This window comes from Saccostrea cucullata, unplaced genomic scaffold (genome assembly GCF_032062105.1).
Source record: "Saccostrea cucullata isolate Sc308-1 unplaced genomic scaffold, CSIRO_AGI_Scuc_v1 ctg1048, whole genome shotgun sequence".
NCBI classification, from domain to species: Eukaryota; Metazoa; Mollusca; class Bivalvia; order Ostreida; family Ostreidae; genus Saccostrea; species Saccostrea cuccullata.
This window is the reverse complement of record NW_026920292.1, coordinates 126,119-148,719: the sequence shown is the minus strand read 5'-3', so window position 1 is coordinate 148,719 and position 22,601 is coordinate 126,119. Positions and strand designations below refer to the sequence as shown.

The window sequence follows — 22,601 nt, the reverse complement described above, 5'->3', positions numbered from 1 at the left end:
AACCTTATTTTATCGGATATGGGGCCTATTATTAGAAACAAATGCATGCAACAAAAATCAGTTATACTTTATAGGTGTAGAGAGCCCCATTAAATACTTTTTTTTTTACTAAATGATAGTATTCAGCATGTGAAATGAAAAATTTATGAGGTTATAAAATCATCATTACAGTGTGATAAAATTCCATATAAAAAATCTTCTATACACATAATGAAGAATAAGCTACGACGGCGTATTAGTGCCATTTTAACAATATAGAAATTTTTTTTAGAATCGTTTGTACGATTTAGTAAATCGTTTGTACAATTTAGTAAATCGTTTGTACGATTTAGTAAATCGTTTGTACGATTTAATGTAAATCGTTTGTACGATTTAGTAAATCGTTTGTACGATTTAATAAATCGTTTGTACAATTTGTTTGTTAAATCATTTGTACAATTTATTAAATCGTTTGTACAATTTATTAAATCGTTTGTACGATTTAATAAATCGTTTGTACAATTTAGTAAATCGTTTGTACAATTTAATAAATCGTACAAACGATTTATTAAATCGTACAAACGATTTATTAAATTGTACAAACGATTTATTAAATCGTACAAACGATTTAAAAAAAAATTCTACATTGTTAAAATGGCACTAATACGACGTCGTAATAAGCAATCAAATCTTTATATGAATATTTTATTTGCTTCAGTATACATGTATACATTTAATAATTCTATAAATTCAGTCAGGGGGAGCCGACTTTTTCCCTAAGCGGGGGACACGAATTCTCTGAATTAGCTTGTTTGTTTAATGTTCAAGAACAACAGAATATTTTAATTCAGTCTTCTCTTTTTTAAGCATTATTTATATTTTAAGTATATATAAGGTAGAATCCAGAAAAGTTTGGTGGTAAATTTCTTAATATAGATGCATAAGATTTAACAAGTTCATGAGTGTTTTCTGTCTTAAGTACAAGTAAATATCTGTGTTATTTTTGAAATAGGAATAAAAAGAATTTATTTATCAAACTGGACATAGTTATAGTTATGCATAAAGGGATTCGATAGAAAACTGTTACACAAGTACCCCGGTAATTGACCTTTTTGATTAGTGATGAGCTTTTCAATTAAGCTGCCAATTACTAGATGTTTTTACAAGAATTAACACTTTGACTGGGCAAGCATGGATAGTTCTATAATTGTTATAACCCAAGCTGACCCGACTTTAGTATACCAGTGTTTTATTACTAATTAATACACATCTTTTTATGTACCGGTACACAGAAAATCAAAGTGATTTTTAGAATACAATAAAGGAATATTTGATATTTAAAAAAAAACATGTTTATTAAAAAATATATTTATAGGGAAAACAAAATGTTGCATTTCACACAATTGTTAATTGATTGATTTCAAAAAAAAAAAAATAATAAAAAAATAAAACTTTAAAATTATCCTGAAGTAATTTTCTTCCAGTTTAATTATATATCAAGTCAAAATATCAAAATATCAAAATATAGAATAAGTATTTTGAAATTGCTACTGAATGAAGCTAGAAACTGATTATAAGCATTTCTGGAAGCATTAGAAGAAGACATCTAACTAAAATAGCTTATAGTTTTATAATAACTTTTGCTCACTGACTATCATCAAAAATCATTATTTAATGCACTTTGTTTTAATAATTGTAATCATAAAGTAATCAAAAACTAATCATGATTACAGGACTTTTTTCAGAGTAATTGATTATATTACGATTACTTGTAATCAGAAAAATGGGTGATTACTGATTACTCACGATTACTTGGCAAATTGTAATCGATTACAGCTGATTACGATTACTGATTACGATTACCCCATCCCTGTCAATGATGCCATTAAAATTGTGAATGCCATAGCATCTGGCTTAAAACATGAATCAAATTCAATCACCGGAAAGTTGTTGCATAATGCTCATGTGACCTATCAGGCCCATGGGCCTCTTGTTATTGAAGAAGCAGCTGTCAATGATATCAAAAAGTCTGGACTTTAATTTATCGTGCGGAATGGTTGTGTATAAAGTTTAAAGTCGTCAGTTTTTAAGCTGTTGATTTAGGTAAAATCTTGTGATTTCAAATTGTCCAAATGTTCTTTGGAATTTTTGAGCATCCACATCTGATTCACACCACTTCTTGAATATATTGTTGCAAAGTATTCTTGAAGTTTTTCCTTCACTACTTCAATATCTTAATGAGAAGTAACGAGAGAGGTTTGGTTAAACATTTATTGGAAACTGCAATGTATCTTTGTAAGGATTTTTATGAAGTTTCGGAATCCAATATATATAGGGCAGTTCAAATTCATTTTGGTTCTGTGGAACATTGAAAATATTAAAACTGACATATGATTTTGAAGAATTTCTTCTTTAGAAGGGGAATTATGAGTATAAGTAGGTTTATATTTCTTTATTAGTAATTTCCTGTGGTCACCCTGGTATTCTGATAAATGGTTACCTTAATGGAAGAGACTTTTCCCAGGGTAAATTTGTGACGTTCAGCTGTAAGTCTGGTTATAAACTTGTCGGCAATCAACAGAGGACGTGTCAAAGCAATAAAGTTTGGTCTGGAAGTCTCCCATCATGCATCTGTGAGTGTACTTATCTTAATTGGAAGAAAGCAAATAAAGACAATTCTCTTGTATAGATTTTTTAAAAATTAATCAGAAGTTTAAGTACGTTATTTTGTGAAAGGAGTAGTATTTAAATAAATGATACATCAACAATATATTATTAAAAATAACATAAGTCTCTCATAATTCTAACTTTTCACTTTTGCTTACAAAAATCGAAGAACTAACAATCTACAATGGAGCTAAACTACACGAGGCTATAACGATCAGAAACAATAATTATACCTTTTTTTAGAAAATGTAAAATTTTAACATATCATAAAAGATAAAGATCAAAACATATAAACCTTCATCTTTTCAGTTGTGAACACGTGCAATAGTAATCCCTGTCAAAATGGCGGAAGTTGTATAGATGGCGAGAATCAATACACCTGTAACTGTATCCATGGATACACAGGCGTACACTGTGAAAAAGGTTTGTATGATATCGACAACAGTACTTGGAGATTAGAAATTTTTGGATGATGGTAGATTAAAATCTTTACACCACGCTTTTTGTGTATATTTAATCAAATTTTCGAGGATTCATGATGGAATAATGATGAATTTTCAAAAGAATGCATATCAATACATGGATTATATAATTCGTTACTGCTTTTAATATCACCATAATTTTTTAGATATTCAGCCACCTATTGTAAAGAACTGTTCGTCAAATATACGAAGTACATCATCTTCACGATTCGTCAACATCACGTGGCCAGCTCCTACCCTATACGATCCATTTAGTCATAAAGTTGTTGTGTCCACTAACTACCCGCATCATGGGTCTATCTTTTCTTGGGGAGACTATACTGCTCGATATACAGCTCTAAAACCTTTCAACGGTCTTAGGTCCAACTGCACATTTAATATTACAGTTAGACGTGAGTTGATAAATTTTCCATATACATTGTATTTTATATATTTGTATAATTATTATAACCTTCTTAGCTAATACCGGTATAACCTTAATCATTGATTCGTATTTTGGCTGACTTGTTTCATGCTAATTGTTAAGCCTTTGTTTTAACAATGGATTTGACTAAATAAGTTAAGTCCACCTAAGTATGATTATGTTGCCCATGTGGCCAAGTAGTTAGAGCGTCTGCTTTAGAGTCGTGAAGTAAGGAGTCGATCCATATGTTGCGCGTTCGAATCCAACTGTGGGACGTGGATTGATTGATTGTTTATTGTTTAACGTCCCTCTCGAGAATTTTTCACTCATATGGACACGCCACCATGTGCCGGTGGAGAGCTGCAATTTTTTCCCCATACTCGGCAATCAGGACCATTGAGCAGAGAGGAATCTTTTTCGTGCCAGCACCTACTGCGACACGGTGCCTCGGTTTATATGGTCTCATCCGAAGGACCGGTCTTCATGTCCCACAGTGGGATTCGAACCCGCGACGCAAGGATTGACTCCTTACTTTGCGCAGACACTCTAACCAGGAGATGACCCTAGATGGTGTTTCTTTTGAACTTGTGTAGCGATCTATGTGAGCGGATCAATTGTTTGTGGAATGTTTTTAGATCGATCATTGTTCGTTTTCTTGAACTTATATTTACTAGAAAACGTGGCTCAAGGAAGCAAAATTAGGGGTCCTACTGACATAATATTCCAAATTCATTGAATACAAGGAATTACTTCCGAAAATTACAAGGTGAACAAAAAGGTGAAAAAGTGTCTAATATTTTGTTTCCAACACTTATCACAGCCATTCCTTGTCCAAATATTTCTGCTCCTTTGAACGGTGCTCTGGTTTGTAATGGATGGAAGAAAGAATTTGTTCGTCTATGTGTCGTGTTCTGTCAATTAGGAACCCGACCTAGCCAAGGCCATGACCTACGGATAAAGCATTTCTGTGGTGGAAGTGGACATTGGATGCCTCAAAAACTACCTTCCTGTAAAGGTTAGCGACTTCATTCTAAACTTTTGTGCTTTGGTAAAATTTGTCTCATGTTAGATATATTGAATTTTCGTCGTCAGCTTTTTTCCTTTTTATACAGAATGGTTGCCAGGAAGATACATCTGTCTAGAATAAATTGCAGATGTCGAACCAAACCACAAATAGTTATATTTTTATTTGTTAAATAAAGACACACATTCATACCCGGAGCACTAAAATGAAAATCCTTGACGCTTCCCGACGTCAAAAGCTTACTTCATGTAACTTTTCTCAACACAGTCAACTCAATACATTTCTTATGTTGTTTTAAGCAGTCATTAAAAATGTGTACAAACTGTTTAGGTTTCATACGTAGAAAAATATTTAATACGTCCTGTCTCAGACCCTGCAAGTCATCCAACCTTCGTCCGCGTAAAAACCGCGTAAAAACGACTTTATTAAAGGAAATACGGTAAAGTCACGTTACCAAATTCATTTTTCACAGCACTGCAATCTCGGAATGATGGTCCTCCTTCACGCATATCATCCTGTAAATTGTTCTTTACGTCCGAAAATTGAATATTCCACTTAAATACTTAAGAAGGACCTCTTTTACTATATTTTCCCGACTGTTAACAACATTTATTGGTCTCTGTTGGTGTTTTTCCTGATGTCTGAAGTACGCAGAATTTTACCACTGTTCTCTGCTCCACCTTTTCCGAAAACGTCCGTTTTTCGAACAATGCCGATCCTGTCTTAATATATTCTAACCCCGATTTCTCAACCATTTCTAACCTCTTAACAGTCTAAGTTTGCTAGTTTGAAGTTCTAACTTTTCTCAACCTCATATTGTAAAAACAATCCGAATTTCCGCGGAATTTTACAAAATACAAATGAAATTAATAAAAATAATAAAGGACTTTTTAATTTTGCGGTGCTCCGGGTCACCATCCAAAGTCTAATTTGTAATAATATTTTTAAAATTGAATTTTTGCAGTTTTAAATTTTAATTTTACATTTTATAATCACATTTAGTAGAGGATTAGAAATATGTTAATAATAAGTATCAAAGACACCAATTTTATTTGAATTTTAGCCTGTCCAACAGCCTTCGTATAACCCCTCCGTATAATAAGAAATAAATCCCTGAAATATTATTTACTTTAGACTTTAAGCATATGCGCTCATTAAATACATTGTTATCCTCATTGGATAAACGATCCACCAAGACAGAGGAGTCGGGTTGTGTTGGTGACCACGCATGGACAGAACGGTGACGGACGTGCATTTGAAATGAAGGGGCTACTTTGAAAAGAAATTGAAATAAGGAAAAGGAAAACAACTCGAAATTTTTTTTAATTGAAGAAATCCTGCTAGTTCTCGATTACGTCAGTTCTGGCTGCAATGATGTAGCCTTCTCCTTTTGGGGAGGGTGGAGGTCTACATCCCCTTAAGGATCTCCGTAATGATGCAACTCCGGGAGTGAATCAGTCGGCTCAAATTATCAGTAAATGGCTAATTTACTAACAATTCTGACCTGAACTCCAAAAATGTACCTATGCAAGACATAAATTAATCCAAAATATTCATAGTTCGATCCATATATCGGTTATTTTTCCTGTATTTCAACACCACGAATTGAATTTACCCACCATGTTTACTGACCTGGATAGATTTTATTTTGGGATAGCCAATGACAATTTAGGATTTTTAGGAGCGGATCTTTTGGGAATTCCCTTATTTTAAGCAATTTCCAAAATTTTAAGCATAAATATATCTGTTTCCGTAAAAATAACGGAATAAAATAAAAATAAATTTATCGATATTTTCTTGATACCATTCAGCACAATTATTTATAAATACAAACATTTGCTTTATTTAGTTATTCTATGTGAAACGAATGTGAGTAGAGAGACTGGTAAACAAGCGGATTTATTTAACATGGTTTTTCGCATTTTACGGGGTATGTTGTTGACAGCGAATAAAAATTTCGTCTTATTAGACGTACGTTGAATGTAAAAATAATTTAATTTGCCTGCAGTCACCTGTATTTTAAAGATATATTTGCGTCCTGTGGAATTGTAGCCATCTCCAGAAAAAAACATTAGATAAAAAAAAAAATCGGAAAGGGCTACATTGTTGAAGATACACAGTTCTGTTACAGTTATTTTGTGGGTCATGCTGCCTCATTATTATTTCGGACATATAGAACAAAGGTGATTGAAAACAGATCATTCAGAAAATGAGGAATAAAAGACTGAAATAAGAACTCACTGATATCATTGTCATGTCATGTTTTGGTAGCTTGAGTCCTATCAATTAATCTTAATATCTTTGATTAAAAGGTGTCAGAAATGTTATCTATGATATCGTATCTGCAATAGCTGGTGTTAATAATATATATTTTCCTCTCTAATCTCAACAAAAAATATCATTTTCCTTAATTTAATTTTTTTAATATAGAATCAAGTCATCAACCATCTGGAAGGGAAACATTTCATTACTTCAAATCTTGTGAGGAAAACCACATTAATCGAATGAAGAAAGGATACATTGACATTCTCCGGAATTCGACGCTTAGGAGTATTTGCTTCAGGTTTAAGAATCTCTGTAAAGCGGAGAATGTTGATGTTGAGTGTAAAGACTAAGAGGAAGATGCTTCTAGTTAGAATGTCATTTTCTAATGATTTATAATCTTTACACTTTTCCTAGGAAAAAATAGAAACACCATACATGTTATTTTCTTTTTATTAATTTAAAAAAAAAAAATGAAATTATTCGCTTTTGTACTACACAGGTGTTATAAAATTCTTTTGAGAAAAACGTTTTAAGTGTAAAGGTTGTATATTATGAAATATAATAAAACTGATGTCACAAAACCTGAAAACCTGAATACAGTTTCTTGTACATATTTTGTTGCTGTTTTACTGTGTTGCAATCCTGACTTTAAATAAATATTGTCTTACTTACCTTATCTAAAAATTTGTATGTTTTTGATTGATTCATTTTATATTGTTTAACTCTTCATTCGAGAACTTTTTACTCATATAAATTAGAGACATCACCATATACCGGAGAAGAGCTTCATTTTTTTTAACTCAACTCGGCACTCAGTGCAGTTGAGCATAGGTGGAATTTTATCGTACATTTGATTTATATATTATTGAAGTATTCATCACAGTTTTACTTTGCTAATTTTTCTTCACTATTACTATAACATCTAAAATGCGTTTGTGATTTCAAAGGAAAATGGCCATCTTTTCAAAATTTTATTCACGTTTTAATTGATGCAAATGCAGGCCACTCGCAAAATATTGATGTATCATTTATCAATTTTGACGTTTCAATAATTGTGACGTTTCATCATAAATTTTACAAATAAAATGCTCGTTGTTTGCAGATTAATTAGTGTTAAAGGAGTGTTGTTACTGGCATGAGTCAATTAAGGAATATTTTCAAGTTTTGTGTGAGTTATTGGTATGTCAATCAAATATGCTTGCCACATGATTGTCCCGTAGGAATATTTCATGATGCGCCTTAGCGCATCATGAAAAATATGCCTATGTGCAAGTTTGTGTGATTTACACATCAATAACGAATTCACGCTTAACTTTAAAAAAATCCGTATATTTACATTTTACATGTTTGGGAGCACCAAAAAATATACTCGATATTTAAAATGCTGGCTGCCCTATATCGTTATACTTTTACTAATTGCCTAATAATAATTTCCTTTCTGGAGCCCCTCAGAACTACTTTACATGTACATATATTTTGTGTAATACAAAGAAAATAATGTCAGTAAAATGTCCCTTCTACATGTAAGGTAGGAGCAATAAATTCTATTTTACCCTAACTTTGGACTTTCAGTAGGTCGTGACTTTCTCGGTGCTATGCAATGGAGAATACTAGTAGACTTTCTCATTGGTTACGAAATTAATAACATAGGAACTTAAAATTGTTCATGATAACGATCAGACGACTTATGACCCACCTCTGTGTCGTGAGAGAACTTTTAATTGGCTATTTACTACACCAGTTGACATTCGGCTGCATTTCTATCACATGTATATTTCAGCAGTGAAGGGAAGCTGTGTAAATTTCAGATGCTAATTAGGTAACGTCGAGAATGTCACGACTTACTGAAAGTCCAAACTAAGCGTGCAATTCTTCTAACTTCAACAAACAATCTGTGATAAAACGGACACACACAATCCACGGCGTAGTAATACCGGACAATAATGTACACACATAAGTATTACGCTAAACAGTCCAGTTCCAAAACATTTCATCAAATGAAACTGAATTAAATGACAAAACAGCAATAAAATAACATTTAAGTATCAATTATAAATATGGACACGGACAGTGTTATTTTGATCTTATCAATTGTAAAACGACAATGTCTATGTCACACGACTATTTTCTTCGTAAGAAAGATGACAGGCGCCCATTTTTTAACACATGTGATAATGCTGGAAAAAGTTAGTAAATTACAGTCGTAATATGGTAGATAATGATGAAAAACTGACATTTAACATCTTAGTATCACTGTCCCTTACTGTCTCTTCAACAATATTTCCCTAGATCGTTTAGTAATACAAAGAACAACATTTGTTTACATAACAATGTCGAAGTGTAATGTGTATTGCATCAATAATAAAGTAAACAATAAAATAACATGAACAATAAAACATTTCTAATAAATTTACAATTGGATTCTACTTCACATCACTAAAAAACACTCCAAGAGCCTGTGAGTAATTATGCAATATTCTGAAGTCCACCCCCATACATATTATAATAATTAGTTATTGACAACCAACTTGACTTACTTATGCAGCAGTATACCTTCATAACCTGCATACGGAATGAATGTATCTCAGCTGATTTGCAAAAGCATGCTCTACGTATGAACAATTTCTAAAACGAGGTTAATTGTTGACAAACCAAGTTGATGAAGCAAGAATATCAGTGATTTTGTTTAAAGTATTCATTTAGTTAGCTCTATGGTCGATACAATGACCTTGTCAGCAAATACATATATCGATGAGTCAATTGTTGAATGAGGTTTTTCATACAAATTGTAAGTCAATTATATAGACACTGAATTGACGATGGATTTTGTACGTCATATATCCATTATGACAAGGATCACATGGCGGGTGTGAACGGTCGGCAGTGCATGCTCATTTCTCCATGGCATCTGATCCCACCTCCGATTGTTTTAAGGTCCGTGTTTGTTCGGCTCCTTTTTTATTGTTTTATGGAATTTTGATCTTGAATACTATTCGTTATCTCTATATGTTTCATTACGAGACGATTGTTTTATATTAATTTTGCCCATGGATTTCTGCTCAATACTAGTACATAGAACTCATAATACGTGAGACCGGTCATAAGGGCATGGTAAATTCTCATATGCACTTGATTCCATATCTTAAATATATGGGGATATGTAGAATAAAGTGCAATGAAGGAGTAAGCTGACCGGTCAAACAGGCCGTTTGCTCCTTTTCATGATCTTAAAAAGGTAAAATTCGTAGGAAATTCACTATTTGAATAATGTTTGATTTATCAAATTGTTTGTAAATAGCTTGCCTCTTTTTAAAAAAAATATTGGTGCAGATAGAATTTTCTTTCTTATCAATTAACTGGAAGACAAAAACCCCATACACAGGTGATGAAGTAGCTGCAGATCTGTAGCGTTATGGTTTTATATATATATTTGTCTTTGACCATAACGCTACAGATCCCGTAATGCAAAAAAAGGTCCATTTCACGGCGCAATCTATTTTGGGAGAATTTCTCCACTTTCCAGCATTGGTCAATTAACAACCTTCCATTCCCTAATCCAAGGCACATTTTTTAACTAATCTGTATATTTTATCCATCTCCCAACCCTTTAAAGTCGTCTCTACAAGTGATAAACTCGCTTGATTAAAATTATTTGTTAAATTGCTGATAATTCACTTCAAGCGAGTTTATTGCTTGAAGAGACAAAAATAAATGGTTGGGAGGTGGATAAAGTATACATATTGGCTACATAATCTGTCTAGAATTAGGGAGTGAAAAGCAGTTGATTGACAAAAGCTAGAAAGTGGAGAAATTCTAACCAAAAGCGTGCAAAAAATATTGCGCCGTAAATTGCACCTTTTCTGCATTACGGGATCTGTAGCGTTATGGTCAAAGACAAATATATAAAACCATGACGCTACAGATCTGCAGCTAGTGATGAAGGTGATAAGGGTATATTTCTGTTCAAGTAAGGAATGTTTTTTAAAATAGATCTTGAGATGTATTTTTGTGTTAGACAGGTCAATTTACTTTTTCTCGGTGTTTCAAAATGAACCTGCTCCAGAATATCTCTCAACTTCCACCGAGGTAATGCTGATTGATTATAACAATTAAATTCACACCTGCAGCACATCTTCCATAATGATTGTAATCTGTACAAACTCTTACTAATTACGAAGTGACCGCAAATATGATTGGAGCACCGAATGCTTTCAAAACATGATTTTTAATGTTTCCACTGATTAAAATAACGTAAGTAATATTTGTTTAAATTTGTTTTTGACCTCGACAGAGAAATCTTGGCTAATGTTTTCCCAAGCCTGAAGATTTGAAAAAAAGAAGAAAACGCTGAAATTAAAAGATAACATCTGTTCATTGAAATTGAGTAAGTATTGAATTGTTTCATAACGTAAAATTCCGTAGGGAAAATAATTTCCATTTTTTATTGATCTCTCCTAAGGAACTTTAAATTTACAACAGGATAAATATATTTCTTGTGTTTATCCTCAGTATAATTGATTTAAATAGAAATTTAATAGGAAACAAGAATATTAAAAAATTATTAGTATTATATTAACACACTACGACAACTGTTGATAATCGATTGCTCTCCATACACCCTCTGAGGTCTGAGAAAAAAATAGAACAGACAAAAAATATGCCGTTGGAAATTTACTGATTAACTATATAAAAAAGATACCAAAAACTAAGCCGTCTGCAAGGTTTAAACCACAAATTAAAGATATCAAAAAGATATTTATTGTGAAGAATCCAACTCGAGAGTCTTGTTTACCTTTAATGCTGATAAAGTGGGGGATGATGGCAGCTTCACATGATATTTTGTTAAAGTGTTGAAGTATTTCTTCATGAGTGCAAATATTATATCAATATGAGGAAAGAACTTCACATGTCATGTGTAAAAATGGTTCACCCTTCTTATTAAGGTAAAGTATTCTTAAAAATCTCTTCAAATCATATTTAACAAAAGGTTCATCTCTCCTCTCACATAATCAGAGGAATTAATGAATTGTAAGTTAGAAAAAAAGTTGCTATAAATGAAAATGCAAATTGTTTGAGTTTTGTTTAATTTAACTTGAAAAAAAACAGGAATGCTGTATATTTTGTAGTGAACATTTAAATGTAAAATATAGAAATAACGAACAGTATTCAAACTTAAAAGTCCATGAAATAATACAAATCAGGCGCAGAGCAAACAGGGACCTCTTAGACATCAGAGGTGGGGTCAGTTGCCATGGAGGAGGGAGCATACCCTGCTGACAGGTAACATGGTTTCTTCTCATAATCACGGAATAGCTCGATAATCCGTCGATAATTCAGTGTGTAAATAATAGCCAAACAGTTTGTTTGAAAATCTTCAGTCAGCATTTGAGTTAATAATTGATTAGTGTTTGATAACAAGGTCATCATGTCGGCCATAGAACTTACGAATTGAAAACTTGTAACGAAATTGCTGATATTCTTATTTTATCAAATTATTTATCATTAACTTTTGTGCATTACCAATGACAAGGTAAGTAAATTTACGAGTTCCATTGTAATTGTAAAAGCAGCTTTCAATGATGTAAAAAATCCCGAACTTTAATTTATCGTGGAGAATGGTTGTATATTAAATTGAAAAGTCGTAACATTTTTTGTAAAAATAACGAAGCGTGATTGATCTAAAAAATATAAACAATACGGACATATAACGAGAGCATTAAACTTTAACTGATGGAAATTCCAGAGGTGGGATCAGGTGCCTAGCAGGAGTAAGCATCCCCTATGGACCGATCACACCTGCCGTGCAACCTATGTTCTTTTTAGATCAATCACTGCAAAACAGTTATCTACCATTTTTACAAAAAGTTTTGTAAAAAGGAACAGATCAATCCTTATATATTATGTAATGTGTGCATTTAGAATATGAATTTTTCAAGTACAATATTACCTCGTAAAAAATTACTAAATTACTTTGAAAATTCGTCTTACCGAGAATAATTTCATTAATTTCAGTGATATATCAGAATTTAAAAGATTAGTATCCCAAAACAACTGACTGTGTTCGGAGAAATTATCGTAGCATATATTTTAATGGTATTCAGGAGAATATTTATTCGAGAATGCGCTCTGCAATGATCTTCACGACACTCTTATTGTTTATTTTAATTAGGAAAGTGATATCTGGTAAGTATGTATGATTATATGAATAAATTATGAGAAATGATTTCCTTTATCGGTTGATGATTCTAAATCTCCAAAATATGCCATAATTCAGTCGTATATTTCAATCATAATCAATATTACATGTACACAAATGGAAATCATTATAGTGCATTTTTTTCATATTTAATGAAAAGTTTTTTATTTCCTGTTTGAAATTCCATATCTAAATTAATTTTACGTACATGTACAGGGTGTTCCAAAACATAGGTTACATTTTTAAACCGTTATAAAAATTTTATGACTCAAGTTACATTAATGAAATTTAAAATATTCAACAAAATTGTTATAATTTTTTTGTCAAGCATACATTTGTCACAGTTTCCTTATTTAATCAATGACATTTTTTCTTTAGAATTACATATGTCATTTTACAACATTTTTTCAAATGACGTCCCTTTGAATAAACATTGTTTGAATACGATCTCTGAAGTTGTTTTTTTTTTTTTTTTTTTTTTTTTTTTTTTTTACCAAACTTTAAATATAACAGTTGAGAGGTTTTCCACATTAAAATTGGGTTTTACCAAACAACAGAATTTAAGATTCACTTCAACAAAAATGTTTAAATGAAAGTGGACTTCATCGGAAAACCATGCGTCTGTTAAATTTTCAGAGTCGGGTCTAATTCAATCCAATGACTGTAAACTCTAAACAACTTCTAATTTCTGTCTCTTTTAAATGCTGCATTACACTTATCTTGTAAGGAATCAATTTTAAATCAAATTTGAGTATTTTGTGAATACTGAATTTACCAAAGATGCTATCTTGTTCATGCAGGGCCCGACTAAGGGTTTTTTGTAAAGTTTCAGTAATAACTCTATCAACGGTGCTAATGTTCTTTTTGGTACGGGCACTCCTTCGTTTTCTAGTACCCAAATTAAGTTAAATGTCGTTTAAGGTGCTTTTACCTTCAAACTCCCTCACAAAACTGTTATTTAATTAGCATTCTGTTGAGCAATTTTATTACAGGATGTTTTTTCTCCTGGTTTTAATGACTAAAGTAGCAGATTTAGACCTAACATAAAGTTTTCCAATGTCTACAAGCTGTTCACATGAGGGTTCCATATTTAAAAAAGATATGACGTCATTAGGACATTATAATTGCCCGACTTCCTAACAGAATTTCCCGAAAGTCTGTCAGATAAAATGTATGCTAATACACTAAATGTTAACAAAATATCTTTATGATATCTTTTGGTTTGATAAAGTTATAGATAATTAAAAGTGTAACACATGTTTTAGGACACCCTGTATATCTTAATTTTTGCAGCATTTTAGATTTTAAGTTATCTATTTTTTTTATGGTTTACCTGATAGATTGTGGAGACACTGCTGCTGATATTGTTTTTATTCTTGACTCCAGTGGGAGTATTGGGGATGGTAATTTCGAAAAGACTAAGGAATTTTTCAAGGTAATGGTAGATGGATTTCAAATTGGAATAACTAGCAGTTATCATTACCGATGGAAAATCCGACGACGAATCTAGAACTTCGTCTGAAGCCCAACTATTACGTAACAATGGCGTCATAATCTTCTCTGTCGGTGACGGTGTTGATGAGTCTGAACTTCAGGGAATGACCACAAAACTAGTTATGTGTTTGATGTGTCCACCTTTAGTGCTTTAAATTCAATTCGGGATAAACTAGCACAAATAACATGTGAAGGTAACCATAATATATATGAATTCGAATTCTTAAAAGTATTTTGATTAATTTTGAAATTTTTTTCTGTCGGTAATTTGATAAATATAATATCAAAATAACGAACACTATTTAAGCTCGTAAGTGGATTAAAACAAATAAAATCAGGAGCAGAGCAAAAACGGACCTCATTAACATAAGAGTTGTAATTTGTTACATCAAATTGATAAATAAAATTCATCTACTTCATCGTTTAAGTTAAATGATAATAATAAAGTAATAATTTCTGCAGTACATAAGTAGATTCAGGTATAAGTATGATATCAAAAGCATACTCAAGCAAGAACAGTTATATAAATCCAAGATAGACAATGGTTCCTAAACAAATGTTATTCGAAATAATTTACAAATCCACACTCATTTCTTTCCTATAAACTTTATATCGTCTTTTTTCTTGCGTTTCAACGGTGCCAAAAAGACTTAAAAAGTGTAATATTAGAGAACATTCTTAACTCACAAATGCATGATGGGAGATTTCCAGACCAAATGTTATCCCTTGGACAGGTCCCCCGTTGATTGCCTACAAGTTTATACCCCGTCTTACAGCTGTAGATCACAGATTTTCCCTGGGAAAAGTCACTCCCATGGAGGTAACCATTATTTTGAGTGCCAGGGTGACCACATGAAGTTACTGAAAAAAAAATGTTGCCGTTGATATTAAAAAGCTTCGTTTTTATAATTTAATTGATAATAATTTAATTTTACTTGTAACACGTCATTTGATTGGATAAAAGATTTTATCCATTTTGTATAACATAACTTGCATACGTCACAATGAGTTACGTCAAAAAACGTATTACTCCCCTTGACGTTACTTTGAAAAACTTAATCAATGTGAAGCCTTATTCTGGGGGGAACATTGTCTCATTGTTTGCACTGAAATTAAATTATAAGGGATGAAGCTTATTTCAACTTATATTATACGATATAACAAAACTTGGGGCAGTTTACGCTTTTTTATAAACTGCTTTATAAAGCGTAAACTGCCCCAAGTTATGCTATATCGAATAATATAAGTTGAAATAAGCTTCAATCCTTAACTAGAAATCTGTAAATGTAGGTCTGAATTCGATACTATTGTCCGTTGCAAAGTGATATATTTTTTTTTATCAACAAATGCGAATTGGGATATCGATTTTCTTTGATTAAGGTTTGAATTTTGGTAGGAATATATATTATCTGACTTAAAAAATCCATTCTGTAGACAACAAAAGGAATACTGGATAATGAAACTGGACTAGGAGGAAAATATTCTGTCACTTCCTGATCCCATTTTGAGGGCTTCAAAATCAAGTAAGCCTAACAAGTTTGTTAATACGGCTGAAGAAGCTTACACACAAAAAGAACAAACACAAGACAGTAAAAATGATAAACAGGAAAAGAAGGCATTGAATAGAGGCAGACACCAAACTGCAAATATGAAAGGGATAATTGACGAAACAGTAATGCCACTGCGTTAACTCGTTGATAATTGAAACTGAAAATTTTACTGTGTTATGTACATAGATTTCATTTAAGCATTGAATTCGTATTTTTGGATGTCTTCGGTCCTATAACACACCTGGCCGTGCCTACAAATTGAATACCGCGCGTTAGCTTATATGCTTATATTTACATTCCCTAATTTTCCTTCTTCATAATCGCTTATTTCGTTAATCTCAAGTGTGAATTTAGCGCCCTTCAAAATTGTCGTGGTTAATAGATGTAAGAGCTAACAAAGTTAAATGTCTCAAACAAACATTGCGAGGAAAAAAGTGACAAATGAATTCTTAACGCACATTACGTTAATTTTTACGTTAATTTTTCAGGGTTAAAGTTTGAACGTCGTGGATTTCTAATGGATTTCATAAGGAAAATTACACCGAATGTAAATATTAACTAATATATGCATTTTTAGCAATTGGTTGACTCTTTACCAATTTTTGCGCTAGCGCTTCATGATTAAAATGCTGGCGTGAAGCGTCATAGTTCATATACCTCATAAATCTTCAAAAATTAAATTCATTTCTTAAGTTAATATTTTTCTGACAAGTTACCACAAATTACACCATTCAACTGTCATTTTTAAAGCAAAACAGATTGCACTGTATTGTTTGACGGCAAATACGGTATTATGACGTAACAATGGAGATATTCATGCTCATCCATTGTACATGTAGTTCATGAGAAAATATACAACACTCTAATTTGCAAAGAATATTAAGTAAAAATATTTGTAAATGTAAATATGTTATTTTGAATACACAGGGAAAAGTGGTTCAAATAATATTCATGGTATACTATTCTAATTTAAATAGATATGATTTTCATGCAAAATTGTATAAATATTCATGCGAATTTCATATGAATGAATTCTTATGATATTCATATAATTTTTAAAACGAATTTTTGTATGAAGTTTTCTTTGTTAGATATTTATGCAATATGCTTTTTATGTAAAATTCATATTAAAATTATGTAAAAAGCATTTGAAGTTTTCATATAATTTACGAATGCTTTGTTTTTGTCTATTGTTCATGCTATGAACTTGCATGAAATTCATGTGAATTTCATCTAAAATCTATTTGAGTCTCTTGTGCCTGTGTATAAGCATAACTCTTTTTTTAAAATTCTGTCCGGTAATGTAAGATATCCATCCACCGATTAAGAGGTACTGTCCTTCAGAAATTCAACGAGATTCATCATCACCACTCGTCAACATCACATGGACAGCACCTGACTTCTACGACCCTTTTGGACACAATGTCGAAGTGACCACTAACTACCCGAATCATGGATCAATATTTATCTGGGGAAATTATACAACTCAATACACAGCTCTTAAACCTTTCAACGGCCTTACAGTTCATTGCATTTTTGATATTACTATTAAACGTGAGTATGTGAAAAAGGTAATATCAAACACAAGGGTTACCAGCAATCCTGCAGCAAAATGTTTTATAGTATCTTTAATTCATAGTTCTCAATGCCGTATGTCAAAGTATTTTTACTTTGAATTCAGATTGTTACAGTTCTGTTTAAAATTTATGCGTGCACAATTTCTTTCAAATTAAATGTGGAATATAGTTTGAAAATTAACGTTTGATATATCTTTACAAATATTCCATCATGAGGACTGAATTATGGTTCCACAGGTTTCACTGTGAAAAAGGTTTGTATTATACTCTATGATACATCTTCAATCACGAAAGACAGGAAACATGAAATACTGCAATAAGAATATCACTTCATTAAAGAAATTGCTGAAGAAGTTGTTCAACTTTCCCCCTCAAATTCATATATCTTAAATTTACTTTTTCTTCTAAGACAAATGTGTCTCCTTATTTTACTATGCAAAAAATTCTAGCACACATTGGTTGAAATAGAGCTTATCAAACACCTGAACAAGACGATTAGATCAAATATACGACATGAGAATGTTCTTTGCATGAAATAACCATTTGATACATTTAAATTGTGTGTGATGATGTGTATAAAACTTTCTAGAATTAAGTGAGATTTATTGATACGGATATATTTTAGCTGACTGTTATGTAGAATAGAACAAACTTTGCTCAAAAAGTGCAAATTCATAGTTAAACACTTTAATACCTCTTATGTGTACGAATCTAATTTGGCAAAAGTTCAACAGATCAAAGATTAGAAATTGTCAATGTATAAATTACCAAGAAGTTTAAGATATTTATTTTTAGATTTCACAAATTTTAATAAAAAGTAATGAATATTAAAATAAAAATCAGAACATAAGTTAAGAGGATAAGAGTTGATCTTTGACCCAAATGAAGACCTGAATGCTTATTGTACAAAAAGGGAAGGTTTTTTGTACATAATTATACATAAGTCCAAATATCACGTAAATATCAAAGTTCGAAATTTAAGGAGGATTAGAATTACTAGTATAACGATTTCAACACTATCCCTTTTTATAGACTTAAAAAAAGATCAGTTAACACTGATTTACTCGTGTTTTGCACTACCCCATGCAAAGTCCATCATTTACGTACACTGTTTACCAAAGATTTTGGGCTTTGTAAGGAATCTTTACTTTGAGCTGTTGGCTCAAAATTAAGCTTTAAAACTTTCTATTTATCATTGATGTAAGATATCCAGCCGCCCATTACAAAGAACTGTCCTTCAATAATACGACGAAGTACAGATTCATGATTCGTCAAGGTAACGTGGCCGCCACCCGACTTTTACGACCCATTTGGTCATGATGTCGAAGTTACCACTAACTACCCGGAGCACGGATCAATTTTCCGATGGGGATACTATACTGTCCGATACACGGCTCTAAAACCGTCCAATGGTCTTATAGCCAACTGTACGTTCAGCATTAATGTTCGACGTAAGTTTTTCAAGTCAAATTTATAGATTTCTCTAAAGGCAGTAACGTGTAGGTGTTTTTTTTCAACAAATGATTATGACAGCCGTGGGTATTGTTATTTAATTTTTGTTATTTTTGTTATTTAAAATAATTATGAATGATAAACCCTTTTTAAAAAAAGATTAAAAAATGATGATTGGAAAAATAATGATTGGACAATTTGTCCGTTGTCTGTCATCGTAAACTTCTTTTCACATTTACATCTTCTTCTAAAGAACCACTGGACCAATTTCAACCAAACTTGCCAAATACTTTCCTAGGGTAAAGAGGACTCAAGTTTGATCAAATCAAGAGTCACACTCTCTTCCAAGGGGAGATAATTATGATTACGGAAAATGAATGGCATCTTTTAAAAATCGTCTTCTCAAGAACCACTGGGCCACGAAAGATGAAACTCGTGCGGAAGCATCCTCAGGTAGTGTAGATTCAAGTTTTTTTCAAATCATGACCTCCAGGGTAGGTTGGGGCCAAGATTGAGGGTCAAAGTTTAACAAAAGAATACATAGTGAAAATCTTTAAAAGATCATCTTACCAAGAACCACTGGGCAAGGAAAGATGAAACTCATGTGAAAGCATTCTAAGGTAGAGTAGATTTAAGTTGTTTAAATTATGACCACCAGGGTTGATTGGGGGTCAAAGTTTAACATAGGAATACATAGGAAAAAAATTTAAAAATTACTTCTCAATAACCACTGGACCAGTAAAAATGAAATTCAGGTGGAAACATCCTCAGGTAGTGTAGACTCAATTTGTTCAAACCATGACCCATTGGGTTAGGGTGGAGCCACAGTGGGGTATCAAAGTTTAACTTAGGAGTATATGGGGAAAATCTTTAAAAATGATATTCTCAAGAATAGCAAAGCCATAATTGGTCATGGTTATATGGAAGCATCCTCTGGTAGTGTGTATTCTATTTTTTTCAAATCATGACCCCCAGGGGTAGGATGGGGCCATGATAGGGTATCAAAGTTTAACCTAGAAATACATACCAGGTATATAGGAAAAATCTTTTAAAAATCTTCTCAAGAACAGGAAAACCATGAGGGTCATAGTTATATGAAAGCACCCTCTTGTAGTGTATATGTTAGTTTGTTCAAATCATGACCCCTGGGGCAAGGGTGGGGCCATAATGGGTGATTAAGGTTTGACGGATCACCAACACTTCATGTAGAATTACTTCATGTATATTTGTTCTGATGACTGTCACCAAATGAATTTACTGCTGCATTCTCACGAAGTGTTGGTGATCTGTTTTATATCTTTTAGTTTGTAACTATTTTTCTTTTTTATGCAATGTTTACAATGTAACAATTAAATTAAAAACATTTATTGATTTTGGAAGCCTCTGTTTGCTTTGTTCCTGATCTGTATTGTTAACTTTGAGCTTGAATAATTTTCATTATCTTCATATTATTTCCAAATCATGTTTAATGTAAAAGATTATTTGTTTTCTCAATAATTTGATTGAAAATCAATGATATATACTATATGAAATCGAAAAAAAGATACAATTTTAAAATTGTATTAAAATTATTGTTAAAATTGAAACGTACCGGCGCAGATGAAAAAAAGTTGAGGACAACAATTATAACTTTAATGAAAGAAGTTTTTAAAAATCTTTTCATACAATTTTTATAGCTTTGCCTTGTCCAAATATTTCTACTCCTTTGAACGGTGCTCTGGTCTGTAATGGATGGTTGACAGATTTTTTTCGTGCATGTGTTGTGTTCTGTCAAATAGGAACCCGACCTAGCCCAGATCATGACCTCAGCACAATGTATTTCTGTGGTGGAGCTGGACGCTGGTTTCCTTCGGTACTCCTGCCTTCCTGTCAAAGCAAGTACCTTTTTGAAAATTAAGTTTTTTTTTTCACAATTTTTGCAGATGGAACATTTACTTACAATAATGGATTAAAGAACGATATTCCTTTTTAGTTCCAGATATCCGTCTCCATGGAATTTTGGAAAACCTATAACGACCCGTCCCCACCCCATTTTCACACTGATTAGATATCTGGATGAGAATAGCCTTTTAAAATATATGCAGTTCTCAAAATTACTTTTGTAATTGGATAATTGATTCCTTTTATGTTATCAAAAATGCAAATCTTATTCAGAGTTATTGTTTTATATTACCCCTTCTTTAAAAAATATTCTGTTCTCAAGTATATTTTGTTCATTTAGCTTTCTTCATGATATATTTACCGGTTAAAAATTTGTATGTCTTTTGCAATTAAATGTTTTTGTTTAATTTTTCGTTATAGGATCATCTCTGCAACCACCTGAGAGAGATGCTTTTCATTACTTCATGAGCTGTGACAAAAAACACATAGATCAAATGACGAAAAACTATATAAACATTCTTAGAAAGACTATGTTTAGGAGTGTTTGCTTAAAGTTTAAGGATCTCTGCAAACCAGAAAATGTTGATGTCCAATGCTCAGATATCCAAGTAAATGAAGTGATATAATTCCACTTATGTATCTTTTATTGAATGCAACCCAATTTAAACTAGGAAATTCCATCAAAATTTATCTTTTTTTTTATCTAGATGACCTTCTATTGATAAGTTTGTTTTTGTCAAAGTCCTCATGCAGCAGTTGACCTAGTTCATCTGCATTTTGACAAAACACAAAAGCAAATAGAAGGAATGATAGTGTAGTCCTCTAACAAATTTCTTTTGCAGCAATTTTTTAAGATATATTCTGTAGAATCAAGAGAAAATAAAAAAGAGGATCTTGGGAGGAGAACAACTACCGGCGGTAATTGATTTTTGAATATTTCATCGTAGATTCAGTGCATATAAATGTATGCGTTGATTCAATACTAGCAATTCATAGGCACTTCTATTACTTACCAAAATTTGCAGACACTGTGCGAGGTTTAACTAAACATTATTGTCCTTTCTTTCCCTCTGTAGGACAGACTCCACTGTTGTTCAACCTTTCTTGTTTTCATTGTAATGAAATGTAGCAATACACAGGCAATAATTTTCTATGGTTTATTGACATGTTTAAAACTATACAGGTAATATAAAAAAGAATAGCTACATGTAAAAACCTTGCATGCATTGACAAGTAAAAGAAGTTCATACTCTCGAATGCAAAATGAATCAGTACAAAGTGAAAATCTTCACGTTCATATGTTTGATAACGGGTGACAATTTTGGAAGATCCCGAAGAAGATAAGGACTCTCCACAATATCTTCTACCATCTTGCGCCATTGAGCCTTGAATTTATAAACTGAAAACATTTGTGAGGTGTTATAAAATCAAAGAAAGCAGTTTAATATTTTCTTAATTGTTTAATTCTTACTAAAAAAATAAATTTGAAATTATTATTAAAACAATAACACAAATTTGACTCACCCTTTGCTACTTGTTATGCATCAAAACAGTAATTGATATGTGGTTTTGCAGACTTTATGTATGACTTGATCATTACATGGCACGAGATCATGCACCTTGACATGATT

The 22,601-nt window shown here is 32.0% G+C and overlaps 1 protein-coding gene and 1 long non-coding RNA gene across 3 annotated transcripts; both read left to right on the top strand.

The window, feature by feature from the left end:
• Positions 1-1,170: 1,170 nt before the first annotated feature.
• On the top strand, positions 1,171-22,369 carry LOC134246331 (sushi, von Willebrand factor type A, EGF and pentraxin domain-containing protein 1-like). The gene is made up of 6 exons (XM_062728674.1): positions 1,171-1,215; positions 2,420-2,612; positions 2,956-3,069; positions 3,275-3,520; positions 20,766-20,963; positions 21,391-22,369. The coding sequence occupies exons 1-6, from the start codon at positions 1,171-1,173 to the stop codon at positions 21,594-21,596; spliced, it is 1,002 nt and encodes a 333-aa protein (XP_062584658.1). The 3' UTR covers positions 21,597-22,369.
• Positions 11,676-14,379, top strand: LOC134246430 (uncharacterized). 2 transcript variants are annotated; one of them, XR_009987631.1, is made up of 3 exons: positions 11,676-11,763; positions 12,833-13,003; positions 14,357-14,379. It is a non-coding gene; the product is annotated as an uncharacterized LOC134246430 (long non-coding RNA). The 2 variants fall into 2 exon arrangements; XR_009987630.1 differs by lacking the exon at positions 11,676-11,763 and adding an exon at positions 12,127-12,160.
• Positions 22,370-22,601: the final 232 nt, after the last annotated feature.

Coding starts and splice junctions, on each gene's coding strand:
- LOC134246331 (XM_062728674.1), top strand. CDS start 1,171: ATGGATAGTTCTATAATTGTTATAACCCAAGCTGACCCGACTTTA. Junction 1,216..2,419: donor CCCAAGCTGACCCGACTTTA/GTATACCAGTGT, acceptor GAGTATAAGTAG/GTTTATATTTCTTTATTAGT. Junction 3,521..20,765: donor ATTTAATATTACAGTTAGAC/GTGAGTTGATAA, acceptor CAATTTTTATAG/CTTTGCCTTGTCCAAATATT.